General features: G+C 41.0%; 1 protein-coding gene across 1 annotated transcript; it reads right to left on the reverse strand.

The window, feature by feature from the left end:
• Nucleotides 1-9,566: 9,566 nt before the first annotated feature.
• Nucleotides 9,567-10,873, reverse strand: LOC133014791 (type-4 ice-structuring protein). Its single transcript, XM_061082055.1, has 3 exons — nt 10,822-10,873; nt 10,460-10,610; nt 9,567-9,795 (listed from the first exon to the last, which is right to left on the reverse strand). The coding sequence occupies exons 1-3, from the start codon at nt 10,871-10,873 to the stop codon at nt 9,567-9,569; spliced, it is 432 nt and encodes a 143-aa protein (XP_060938038.1).
• Between the last annotated feature and the right edge of the window lie 2,961 nt (nt 10,874-13,834).

Raw genomic sequence — 13,834 nt, forward strand, 5'->3', positions numbered from 1 at the left:
CTGAAATGTAGAGAAATATAGAAATGAAGCTTCCACACAGATGAATCTGATTGTTAGAGAAGAGCCTATGAAGGATGACAAATAGTTTTCACCAGGAGAAAAACACAGAAAGTAAAACAGATCCAGACTGAGCAGCCAGACTTCCTGTTGAATTCTGATACTAAATGACTCCCTGCTCATTACTGTTTGTCAATAAGAGCGAATAGTAAATGCCAAGATAACGATTGTGACCATTATGAGTTTGTTCTGCGTCTCATGATTGTTGCATTTGATTTCTGAGGAAGTTTAAACTACTGATCACAGTGTGATTTTAAAGTAGATTTCTCACAGACTAGAGAAAGTAGAAGTGGTACATTTACTCACGTACACTACAGGATACAATTAATACAACACTATATTTACAATACTAATACTATAGTTTTACTTTACAGTTTAACATTTTCACACAAAACCTACAATGATAAATATGTTGCATGTGATATGGCTTAAACTGCATAAATGTGAGCATCTATTCTGATAGTTAAACCTGATGTTGGAGTACTTTCTTTAAAAACTGTAGATATATTTGCTAGTTTAAGCTTCTCAAATATGACATTTCTGAAAGTAAAGTGAAAATCTTAGAAAATTGGTTGAACAAAACAACGAATGTAAAGATGTTTTCTTGGCATTTATTGGTTATGTAGACAAAAACAGTTAATTAAAAATAATTACAAGAGATTAAAATAATCAATAATGAAAAGAATCATTAGTTCTAACCCTGCCCGGGTACATTTCTGAGATATTGCTCAGGCATTATTGTAAATATTACAATAATCATCCATAATAATTATAAAAATAGTGGCTAGTATCTAATAAAATAACCCTGACAGGAGCAGTTCTGCTGTGTATTGACTTTTCATTCTTTTAGGACATAAAAGAGCTTCATTTATTTCTAGACTGGTCACAAAATGTTTTTAAATTTAGGTTTCCTTGATTTAACCAAGTAAAAGAATCTGAACACTGGTCTTTCACCACTGCTCATCATGTGGCTTTAACAGATAAAAGTACCTGCAACACTGCCACTGTCGCTTTATCAATATGTGGAATATAAACGTGAAAAATACGTTGATCTTTAATCTACTTGCTGCAAAATAATTCCTGTTGAAGCGTCACTCTGCTGCAGCAGGAGCCTGAGTTTTGTGTTGAGTGATTTTCCAAAAGGAGAAAGAACAGAGGTCCAGCAGCAGCAGCATCTCTGGACAGCCAGCAGATATCCACAAGCAGACGGCTCTCAGTCTTAAGTGGAAGAGCAGCAGCCACTCTCCCATTTAGGATAGTGGGCTATTTAGCCTGACAGCCATTAAATATGAATTAAAAACCACACAGGCCTCTTTGCCTTCGAAAATGTCATTACATATCTTTATGGCGGCCGATTGTTGAATAAGCAGTTTGCAGGGCTCCCCTGGGGGCAAGGCTGGGGATGGGAGTGGAGTGGAGTGGAGTGGATGGAGGAAGAGGAGGGAGGAAACCGGGGTGGTCAGATGAGTGCCGGAGTGGAGAGAGGGAGAGAGAGAGAGGGATGGGATAGGGGGGGACGGGTGGATGGAGGAGCGAGCAGGAATGAGAGGATGAGTGGAGGGATGGCAGAAGAAAAACACAAGGGAGAGGGGGGAATGGTCACGTGTGGATGTGAGTCATGGAGGATGGAGAGAGCAGCGGAGGAGTAGCGGACAGGCCGGTCTAATATAACGAATGAGGCCCTAATAGCACCTGAAATGGAATCTACATTACAGGTCCTAACTGAGTGCAGTGCTTCAGGGGCCGGGCCCCAAAAGGAGCAAATAATAGCGCTGGCCTGAAGTGGTGCTTCAGTCTCTCTCCAGCAGATGAGGGAGATGTGTACGGTGGAAATGAGATTGAAGGGGAAGGGGAGTACTTCAGGGAGATACTGCCCTTCGTAGTATTTTTTCCGCATTGTTAAAAATATCTCAAAAGGTCAGCGTGTGCCTGGCGACTCATTTGGCCGCGTGCTGTTTACGCCGCGGCCAGGAAGACCAAAAGCGCCGAGCTGTAATTATCCAAGCTGCGCCTCCAAATTGTGACGGCCATTGTTAACGAAATAAAGACATTACCATTGGTCTTGATGCATTCTTGAATACAACCTTTGTTGCCTTAATGCAGCTAATTTCACTGAAACACGTGTGATGTGCTCTCACACAATGGACATTTAATAAGGTTATTTATACTGGTGCATTCAGGTTCATCCTACAGAATAAGAGCGTCAAAGAGAGGAGGAGAGGAATCACCATAATGTATTCTTTATATGGCGCGCTATTTTTTTCAGTCAGTCAAACACCTCCATGCAAAGTGCAGAGCTCCTTCAAATTAAAGGTGTAGTGTTTAGGATGATATTCATGATTGTGTTCTGTATAAACACATGATAATTAACGCTGCTTTCAGACATGCACTGAACTCTGCAGATCCTCCACGGACCGGAGATGAGTGAGAGCCTGAGGAGGTTCTGTGGTCTCATTCCACCTGGCCCCCCCGAGTGTTAAATCCACAGAGAGTCCGAAGGAGCCGATGAGTGAACACAGCAGGAGATCATCCCACCTTCTAACTAAAGTCAAAAAGAAAACAAATCTCTGGTGCTCACATGTTCAGACGAGAAGAGGTGGAATTGGCTTTTGGTTTTTACAGAGCCCGTCTGGTGACATTTGGGGGAAGAAGATTGCGTGGCCATGAAATAATAACAATGGGAACCAAAAGTTAAGTCGTAGGAATGAGAAAAACACCCAAAATGCCAAATGCGCACTGTCATGATGCACGAAAATCAGGCCCTATGTTTTATTGAGGAGTAATTGCAAACCTTTCCACCACAGTGTTGCCTCAATCAGAGTCTGCGTCAAACTCAAGCTCATTACAGAGGCTTCATCATGAGATTGAGTGAAACGTTTCTCACACAGACGCCTGCACCACAGACTCTGAGCAACCGACCACATTCACTCTCCTGACACAATCCATCGTCTGCTGCAGGAACATGTGCACACGTCTCCTCCTGCAGACACTTGTTGATCAGCCTCCAAACAAACATCAGGAAGAAAAATAACACAATAAAAGATTATTGACATTACTTCTGGATGAATAAATGTGGCTTTCAGCTGGATTTGGGATATTTGATTGTCAGCATAATCAAAAACTATATGCACATTTCAAATATAATTAATATCTTATGATATGATTTTACGGGCAATAATCATCCTCTTTTCACAGTCTGACCACATGTCGACGTGTTCAGAGGTGGAGGAGAAATAGTAATGATAAAAGTTATTCATTGAAATTACTGAAATATAAATAATGAAACCTATACTAAAAATATAGCGCATTTCAAAGTAATGTATATAAGATTGAATTGTTGTTGCTGTTAAAGATGAGGCTCATTTTTACTTTTTATTTATACCCTTTAATGCCTGGACAGCTTGAAACATTTTCCCCAGGGACCAAAACAGTCTTAATTAAAGTACTTTTAATGAACTCTGTTATTTTTAACCACAGTTGGCGATTAACTGATGAATTGAATTGATTTCAAAGTTTTAAAAAAATGTATAGAATTACAATCTAAACACTTTTATCCTTGGTTATATTTTTACTTCATGTTTTTTCCCGCACTGTGTGAGCACATGTCTGTGTTTAAACCGGTGCACACTCTGTTTACATTAGTGATTCATTAGGCTGTTGATTGGTCGGCCTGACAGATGGATGCTCGTGGCGATGGGCGGCCGAGAGACGCTCATCTGTGCAGATGGAGCGGCAGACAGCCTGCCAGACTGATTGTTGTTCTATTGATCATCTGATTGGTCAATACATTGCTCCGTCTGCAACATTATCTGCCGCCATCAGGTTTTTCCCCCCAAGTCATCTGCCAAAACAAAAGAGAAACACACACACACGACTTGTGTGTTCAAAACGCGGATGTTGCAGGTTTAATGCAGCGTCTCACACATCCAGAACCAAACTGCTCATTTTGTATTTTGTGCTAGTTTCCTCTGTGTGCTGCCCAAATAGAGAAACCTGGTTCAGAGCTGCAGCTTTCAGTCCAGTCCCCCCCCCCACCTCATGTTCCAAACAGGCAACTGCAATATTTTGGTCGAGATTCTGCACACAAAGGTGCACAGCTTGCACTTGCACTCTACTGTTCCCTGCATCGCTCTATTTTGAGTGTGTGTGTGTGTGTGTGTGTGTGTGTGCGTACGTGTGTGTGTGTGTGTGCTTTCACTCCTGACAGTCCACTTAAGGGCCTTTGGTTTCAGAGGAAGCCATTGTATTTCCTCCATCGCCTAGCAACCATCACCAAGGCCAGCACTCCATTGTTGCCGAGGCTGAGCACCTGAATTGCCTGCTGCCTGTTGCTCTGTTTCTACTTTTCAAAATTGTACTGTAATTTCACAAAGTGGTGTTTCAGCATTAGAGAGAGAGAGAGAGAGAGAGAGAGAGAGAACGACCATGCTTTAAAATTGGACTGCTATGAAAAGTGGGGGAAGCTTCATTTAGAGCAGCGTGCATTTGCAAAGAAAAATAAAATGATAAAGCTCAAACAAACAGCGGCAAAGATGTTCAACAGTGTATTGTGATGAAAGAGAGGAAAACAAACACCGAGCAATTTATGTAGCGTTGTGTGTTCGACCTATGGCTCACCGTGCATGTGTGTGTGTCTGTGTGTGTGCATGTGTGTGTGTGTGTGTGAGAGAGAGAGAGAGAGGGTCTGAAACAGAGGGTGAAGAGACGACATTGAAACCTCCAATGGTCTTTTTGTGAGTTTGCAGCAGATGTGCGTCTCTGTGGCTTCACATACAGTGTAGCTTACTGAAATGCACTTCACCAACTGAGAATCTGACGGAGGGAGAGAAATCTGCAAAGACAGGTGAACAAAAGAGTGAAGAGAGAAAGAGAGAGAGAGAGAAATAAGTGGAGATACAGAGAAGAAAGAGAGAGAGAGAGAGAGAGAGAGAGAGAGAGAGAGAGAGAAAATGAGAAAAAATATGAAGAGAGCAACATGTGGTGGGAGGGACTTGAGTGTTGAAAAGGTTTGTGGGCTCGATTTTTCTCCGTGACGTCACTTTTTACACAGTTTCTTTGAATAGCACCTGTGTGCACAGGGGGCTGTCTGTCAGTTCTGAGTAAAAACATAAGCCATGCCAGCAAAAACATATCTATCAGTGTTCTGCACTGGCCCATGGAGACACACCGGGTCCTGCCTCCGCTGCCAGGCCGCCGGCGACCGCTCTCTTCAACGCTAGCTGTTAGAATTAGAGATTGGCCCCTTCAGCGGCCCCTCCGCTCTCCAGACCCCCCAAAATCATTTCAGCATCTTTTCTTTGAGCCCTGCGAACATTTTTCTTTTTTTATTTTGCGAAAGAAATCAAGTGAGTTTAGATATTTTGACTAAAAACCCTGTTCTCTCTTTTTTTATTTTTTCTTGCACGCCTGCAATTTGAAGCCCTTGTGGATGACCCCGGGCGCCTGATTCAGAAGAACTGGTAAGTGCCAATAATTTCACCCTCAGGTAAATCTGTGTCTCTCGTTATCCTGTCGTTTTGTCTGAATGGCAGCGAGAATATTTGTATCACCTTTTAAATATTGACTGTTTGTTGTATTTCACTTGTTTGTTGCATTTCAGCTAAACCGAAGAAACGTTTTTCCATATTAATCGTGATTCTCCTGTCATCGTCTGTCAGTGTCACTCGCTTTCTCTTATTGATTTCCAGTTGTGCATCTGGTCCATTCTGTCGCCGCATGACTGCGTTTAACATCACATTGCTGCACACAGATGTGACATCCAGATAGAACTGGTTGCTCTGAATTATTAATGAAAAGCATTGAAAACACACACATTTTTGATTGAAACACACACACACAGAGGCAGATATCTACAGATATGCACAGCTTAGACTGGAACACACACACACACACACACCACACTGACATACTGTTGGAGTATGCACACACACAGACACACGCACACACACACACGCACAGACGCAGATCAGGTTTCATTGTGTCTGTGCAGTAACACACAGACTCACACACTCACGCAGGGTCTGTCTGTGTGGAGGGTCCGCAGAGATTGCAGCTCTGTTGGCCGCTGTGCGATCAAGTTTCAGTAAATACTCACATCATTCTCTAAAAGCAGCAGGAATAAGTTTCAGGCGATGAAATGTTACACAAATCGTGAGAGCACAGTTGTGAATGCAGAAATAATTGTTCACTTTTGCAGCAGTGACATGGATTGAAGAGCATCATTACATTTTTATCTTGTGGTACAAAAAATATGTCTTTATTTGATAGAACTGCATGAATTCTACTGCCGAAAATCATTTCTTATTCGTAAAATGAATGTTAATATACCTTTATTAGGTTGAAATAGAATTTTCTGGTGTAAATCCAGCAACTAATGTAAAGTGTAATTTCCTCACAGTAACATTTGCCCATCACTGTAATAAGTGTCCATCAGTGTAACATGTGTCCGGCTGAAGCATTAACAAAATGGCAAAGAGCCAGAGGGAAACAACTGACTGTACATCTTCTCTCAAAAGTTGACTTGTGCCAAAACCCTGTTATTAATGTTAAATTATTGATCATTATTGACGACATAAAACCCTCATTACCAGTGGAACCTGTAGGTTCTGTTCACTGTGGGGAACAGTACGTGCACGTCTGCAGAAATGTGAAATTAGAAAAGCAGTTTTCAGCAGCACCGAGGTTGGCAGGACTCAGTGGGAGATGTTTAATGGAAAAAAACATGTTCTACTTTTTCATTTTAATAACTGATTAGTGCAGCGTCTGGTAGCTTCTTTCAATGAGTGAATCATAAAGGAGGAGAAATATCATCAACTGAACAAATGTGTTCACAGCTTCATTGATTTGATACTTTATATTCCAGGCAGTCTCTCATCCACTGCTTTTCCTTTTCACAGGGGCTGCAAATAGTCATCATCAGAAAAGATATAAAGGAAATGTGACAAATACACATCAAAATATTACATTTGTGCGATAGAAACTCCAAAATATTCAATTTAGTGTAAGAAAAGCTACAGATTCTCACATTTGAGAACTTAGAACCATCACGTTTGCTTGAAAAATGATTGAAACATTTAATTGACGATCAAAATAAATGCAGTTTCCTGCTTCTTCTCCTTTTAACACATTATTCTGATGGGAAAAACAGAAATAAAGGATCTCTAACTGTAGCATAGGAGAATATAAGTATATTAGAACAGTTAGAGATTGCCTTTATATCTAAAGGGAGTTGAGAAATTAGAAGAGGACATCACCGAGCTCACAGGAGCTTTTCTCTCCACCGTCCCCCTCACTTATTGCAGCGGGGGGGTGGGGGGGTGGGTGGGGGGGTTCTGACTGACGGCTCAATCGAAGTGACAGCGAGATGACGTCAGAGCGTTGGAACGCAGCCCGGTGACTGGCAGCTCATCACCGGGTGTTTTCTCTCTGCTCCGGCGTCCAGGGCTGTCACTTGTTGTACCGAGCCTTGGATCTCACAGTTTGTCCCGGCAGATAACCCCCCGACGCTGACCTCTGCACGCCACCACCCCCCCCCCTCCTCCCCTCCACTCCCCACGCTTCATCCTTCATCCATCTCCTCGGCCTTGTCCTTCTGCAGAACATCAGGTCGTCCCTCACAGGTTGAAACTGTTGCATGTTTCCAAGAAGGGGAAACTGCAGGATTTGCATGTTGTGTCAGATAGAGAAGTATATATCTGTATTTATTAACACAATGTGCCGACAAGAGTGGACACAATATCCAATACGAGTCAGTGGAGCTGCAAGATGATTCCTGTTTTCAAATGTGAAAGATTCTGGATGGAGGTGGTGCAGCAGCCGCACAGAGATAATTGCAGCAATTGAAGTAATAACCTGCAGTGTGTTTCTTTCAAGCATTTTTATTTCTTTCTCTTACAGATGGTCTCTTGACAGGCCGCCAAACGGTTTCACTTCACCCCCGAGAGCACAAGGAGAAGGTCGCCCGGGACGAGCAGTGCCGCCGTGGAACAGGCTCCGGCCTTCAGTCGGAGAAGTGGTTCTGAGGAAAGTTCTGAAGGAGCGTCGTGGGGGGTTCAGTGCAAACAGCTCCTTCAGCCCTCCCTGGTGTCGTCTCCACGGGAGGGTTCAGATCGTACATCAGCTCAAGGAGGCCACCTTGAGTACGGCTGGTATCCTGGCAACAGAGCTGAGAGGGAGCAACGCTGAGGGGAATGAATTTTATCAAGCTATTATGTATATTCTAATGATTTAATGGAGTTATTGTGGATGTCTGCATGAATATTTTGTCATTTTGCGAGTTAAGCTTGAGGGACGATAGGAGATTCTGCTCAGTTATTAGACACAAATACATGTCATGGTCCACAGCGGCTTGGAAGACTAGTGATTTTGTTGTTTTGTGGTTAAACTGACAACAAGTCATTGTCTCCCTCACTGCTCTGAGACACAAGCTTGAACTGCGGCCGAGGATTTGACACTCAACTCCCTTAATGTCCCTTATTTTTATGATAAGAGAATAATTACTGGTGTGAAAACTTTATAACAATAATAAAAAGAAAAGTGATAAACAGTCATTTCAGCCTGATGTGTTGCTTTGTGCACAACTGACTAATCTGGATCAATCTAAGATTCCCCCCCGAGAGACAAGGGACACATTTCTGCATCAAATGTTAAGCATGCAAAATTAAACTGTGAATTTATTGACATCTACTTTACAATGAAACATCGGGTCAATTAAAGCTGCTTTAAAATGGATTTCTAAATCTGAGGAGTTAATGACACTGGTAACGGAGATATTACCTTTAACTGTGTATAAAAATCAGTGCAGATCTTTGATGGAAATCTTTTTTTTTACAGGTTTCATGAGGATTTAAGTACTTAAATCGACTTACAATAACTCCAGGCTCGTGTCTGCAGGGTTCGGTACTAAGTGATGTGTGAGACGACAGCCTTGAAGAAAGTCTTTGAATTTGAAGTGGTGAAAAACCGTCTTTTTGTTGTGACATTACATGCAGAGAAATTACTTAGTGACTCGTGGTATTTCAATATGATGCAAGTCTTCTCCGTGTTGGAAAGAGAAATAAGAATAATTGTCTCGAGGTCAATACATGTAAGAATTTGGGTTTATCTCATCAGCCTGGTTTTATCCACACATGTAACCTGGACTCTCCCACAGCCTATACCTCTGAATATTGACTCACCAATGATTGAAACCTGCAATGACACAAAGGTTAGAGGTGAAGTCGATATCGACATTTCTCGCAACGAGCTACTCTCGACTGATTCTGCTACAATTTATTTCATTTCAATTTTATTGCCTGCCCTTTGGCTTTTCATAAATTAACCCCTGTGTGCTCAGAATGCAAAGTGTGATATATGGCTCACATAAGGAAAAGATAAAGAATGAGTCAATTCAATATAATGACGTTCAAACCCCTTTAATGACATTCAGGATGAAGTGACGGACAAACACGAGGGAAACATGAGCCCGAGCTCTTGGGTGTTATTGAAGCTGGAGCGGACCAACGGCAACTTTACTGAGGGGGGAGCAGGGCATTGGTCTGGTTCACCACCTGCTGGAAGAGGTTCAGCATCATGTCCACCAGAGGCTTGACCTGGTCATGCAAGTCGTCGGTCAGGGGCGTGATCTTATCGTCGATGTTGGTGATGTAGGGCTTGACCTGCTCCTGCAGCTTGGCAGCTTCGGCCTGGACGTTGTCAACCAGGGGCTGGATCTTGGCCTGGCCGTCCTTAATGTAAGTCCTGATGGAGGCAGAGGAGGTGATGTTAGTCAGTTACACTCTGCTGCCGGGTCTGACTCGTATCTTAATAAAGAGAAATGAGCTAAAAAACGCCTGTAAATCTATCATTTGCTGACACACCACTTTAGTCATGAGACGGTGGCATGTGTTGATTCCTGTATTCAGTCACGATAATATGAATTTTACCTAAATATAACTCATTTACAACCTAGAGAGGTGATAACACTTTACTTTTATGTTTTGTATGTATTTTGGCCCCATAAATATGACATTTTCTATTTTCTGTGTATTCAACATCAAATAAATAAGCATCTACTGCATGTGGATTTACAACAATTACAATTATCCTACATAAAAATTGAAAATCATCCCATCTGGAACTTTTCATTTTGCCATTTTGTCCACAATTGCTCATTGTATCACCTTGCACTGCCCATTTATATGTAGTATTCACCTGAATGCCCTATTCAATTTGCAGCACATTGGAACATTTAGCTTTAATCTATATATTAATGCATCAAATGATGAGATAGATCAATATTTTGTCCATAAAATGTTCATGACAGAGTGAGAGCAGCGCAGCGATTGTCAGCTGGAGTTAACACAGTGCAGAACGAAGAAAAAGAAAGAGTAAAGGTGGATTTCTTGTGTTGGTTGTTACTTACTGGGCAGTGTTGGTCACCTCGAGAGCCTTCAGCTTCTCCACCACGTCCTGGGTGGAGCTGGTGATGCTGGCAGACATCTCCTTGAGGAAGTCGGTGATCTTGTCCACCTCAGACTGGGCGTCACGCTTCACCAGCGACACGGCCTCAGAGCCTGAGGACACACATTGAAACATCTTCAATCAAATCTGCTAAATATAACAACTCGATATACTGCAGGACACGAATCAAGCACACTGAAGCTATTTGATAAGCACTGGTTCTCAGCTGCTGTGGTACAAGCTCTAAGTCTAACACTTTCATGGTCATGAGTACAGAGAATTCATATCTTGTACAAATTCTTAGTCAGTGGAAATGCGACTTACCGTGGGCAACAGCCAGCAGAACAACAAGAGCGGCAACAAGGGAGAATTTCATGACTGCAAATTAGCAAGATCAACCTAAAGAAAGAGAAAGAAAGAAACTTTTAAAGAACAGGTCAAACAAACTGTGGAAAGGCCGTCAACTTGCAAAGAAGTTTCTGAAGAATTGTGTGAAGAAGTGAAGCAGCAGCAGCAGCAGGAGACGTACTTCAAACTCCTGGGGTTCTTGGACCAAATGGTAACTCCTGTCAGGGAGCTGAGGCTTTTGTAGCTCCACAGGATGAGCTAATCACGGCTAATCACGATTTAATCACCTCCAACGTAAAAGCGTGACCTCACAAGATGAGCTCCATCATTGTGTTGGCTGGGCCTTGATGCTTGATAGCTGTCACATGAAAGACACAAAGTCCCCTCTGTGTGTGGCATGAGTTGGAAACAGGAGAATTCCTGAAGTGCTGTACTCTTATTTTGAAATTAATGCTATAATAAGTCATGTTGGAGGTAACCTATTTGTACCACACCTCACTACATTTCTAAAGAAAATGTTGTAATTGTATTCCATTCCATTTATCTGACAATTTAAGTTAAAGTTACTTTCAAGGTTAAGTTTTTATACACAAAATAAATTATGTTATCAATTAAACTTCGAAAGTATTGAAATGACTTTTAATTCAACCAAAACAAAAAATTCTGAGTACACATTATCAACATTAAAAGTCCAGAAATAGACTACTCTGCCTGCATTGTGAATACTTTTGTTTTTGATACTTAAATGTACAAAACCCACCTCTTCATATCTGCTTTTACTTTGTGATTATGATGTGTATATTTCATATTTGTAGTTATTTGCTTCCTTTATCTTTAACCTATATTGTATTTTTGAAGATTGTTAAAATTGCTATTTAATAAAATGTATCATTCAATTTATTAACAACTTGTAATGTTTATTATCATTATTGTTATTAGTAGTAATAGTAGTAGTATTAGAAGTAGTATGTAGTATTAATCTTGATATTATTAAGTGCATTTTACGATATATCCTTCTGTAACAGCTGGAAGTAAACATTGCATGGGTATAACATATTCATTAATTTATATTTTTAAATAAATACAAAGAAAGAAAATGATCAGAATACAGCTTTAAATGTTTTTATGTGAGCTGTTTCTTCTTATTGGCACAGATGTGCCCTGTATTTTTTTATTTTGCTGGAGGTTCAGTTGATGAGACACAGTTTCTCCATCCTGCTGACATTGCTCATGATTCACTCAGTGCTATCAACAGCTGCTCTGTACTGTATGTTTCACCCAGCTGACTGAGAAACGGGTTCCCGATAAACTAATCACAGGTGATACTGCAGCGGGTCATCAGGTATAAACCATCACACTTAATGTCAGTGAATCAAGTTTCTATAAACCTTCAAATGGTTATTTTCTGTGACTTTAAATCATTGTGTTTCTTAATGTTTAAATGTATCATTCAGTACATTGTTACAGGCAATACTGGACATTGTGTTCATGTAGTGTTACTTTGGTATCCATCTGTTTTTTGATTTTGTGCGTGTTGATTATGCACAGGACTCCTTGTTTGTAAACATTGATTATGAAAGTGACAACAAAATAAACACAAACTGTCCCTTTTTTTGAGTGCAATCCTGAAATCTGCCTCTCAAGCTGATTTAAAACGGTTCCAAAAAAACTAGAGAGTTTATTTTGAAGGGAGCCGTGAAGTTAAAATAACTGTGACTCATGTCTGTAGTTAAATCTGAGTGGAAGGTGTTTTGGAATTTTTCTGGAAGCTGGTGAAAGGAGTACTCAGGCAGCAGCTGATGTCTCATTCAGAAGATTTTAATGTTGATCCATCAAGGAGACCAGAAGGTGGAACAATATACAAACGCTAACAGAGTAACAAGAGCAATTGTCACCCCCTCAAGTCTGAAGATGTCTCCCACAGCCTCCCAGTATATCTCCCTCTACTTGTGTCACCCATTCCTGCAGCACATCCATGAAAGGCTAGAATGGCTGTCACTCTGAAGGTGTTTGCATCCTACTGGATAGTTAAGCCTAAAGTATGAATTCTTAAATCACATTGTGTCCTGAAATACACAAAAGAGTTGAAGTTGGTGCCTCTCTGTCTGGGGCATGTGAGTAAGAGATGAAAGACCTTCAGCATAGATACTACAATGTACTGTTGGTTCGCCCTTTATCTATAACCTGACCTTGGGTACTGCTTGGAGAGAGAAGGGAGTATATACTATTCTCTTAATGGTGACCAGGTATAATGTGCAATATACATTATATACATCATATATTGTGGCATATACAGTAATGTGTGAGGATGGACTAAAATTCCTCAACAGAATATTTGAATATCTATGAAAATGAATATAGATTTTGGACAATCATTTAAAATATTAAAAAAGAATCTCCTTCAAATGCAGAATTAAGTGACACATTTGTGACTGTTTGATAGATTCATGTCAAGTTTTTAGGGTTATTTCATTCTAGTCTATGTGTCGTTACCTAATGATACAGGCAGGATATTTATAAATACATTCAGCTTCCATAAAAATAAAGTTCTGGTGAGGTCAAGTCAGTGTATTTCTCTAAAATCTTGCTCTTCGATGTCGGATTCTCTTTCACTAATGTGGTAATCCACCGAGTTCCCTTCGGTTGAAACCGCCACACATATCGGATTCTGCTGTAAGTGCAACCTGGTGATTACTGCTCAAGAAAGATCATCACGGATTCATCCATCAACTGTGTTGTTACTGTGCGTTTGTGTAGCACAGGAAACAGGGAACTTCTGGAGAGGTTGGAGATGTGATCTTTCTGGTGTTGGCCACTAGAGGACAACTTTCTGAGGCAGATCAGGAGCAGTCATGAGAAGTGGAGCCTGAATGCTGCCCCCATGTGTTGAATACACAGTTTCTCATTTATGATTTCAAGCCATTATTCAGTGCTTTAAATCTTGTGACCAAAGAATAGAAACTCATCATCGTCCGCTATTATTCTCACA

The sequence above is a fragment of the Limanda limanda genome, chromosome 11, assembly GCF_963576545.1.
Source record: "Limanda limanda chromosome 11, fLimLim1.1, whole genome shotgun sequence".
NCBI lineage: Eukaryota > Metazoa > Chordata > Actinopteri > Pleuronectiformes > Pleuronectidae > Limanda > Limanda limanda.

What these genes read in the sequence shown, in the direction of transcription:
- LOC133014791 (XM_061082055.1), bottom strand. Translation starts at nt 10,873, where the DNA reads ATGAAATTCTCCCTTGTTGCCGCTCTTGTTGTTCTGCTGGCTGTTGCC. An exon ending in TCTGCTGGCTGTTGCCCACG is followed by an intron (nt 10,611 to 10,821) that starts GTAAGTCGCATT and finishes GTGTGTCCTCAG; the next exon opens with GCTCTGAGGCCGTGTCGCTG. An exon ending in GAGGTGACCAACACTGCCCA is followed by an intron (nt 9,796 to 10,459) that starts GTAAGTAACAAC and finishes TGCCTCCATCAG; the next exon opens with GACTTACATTAAGGACGGCC.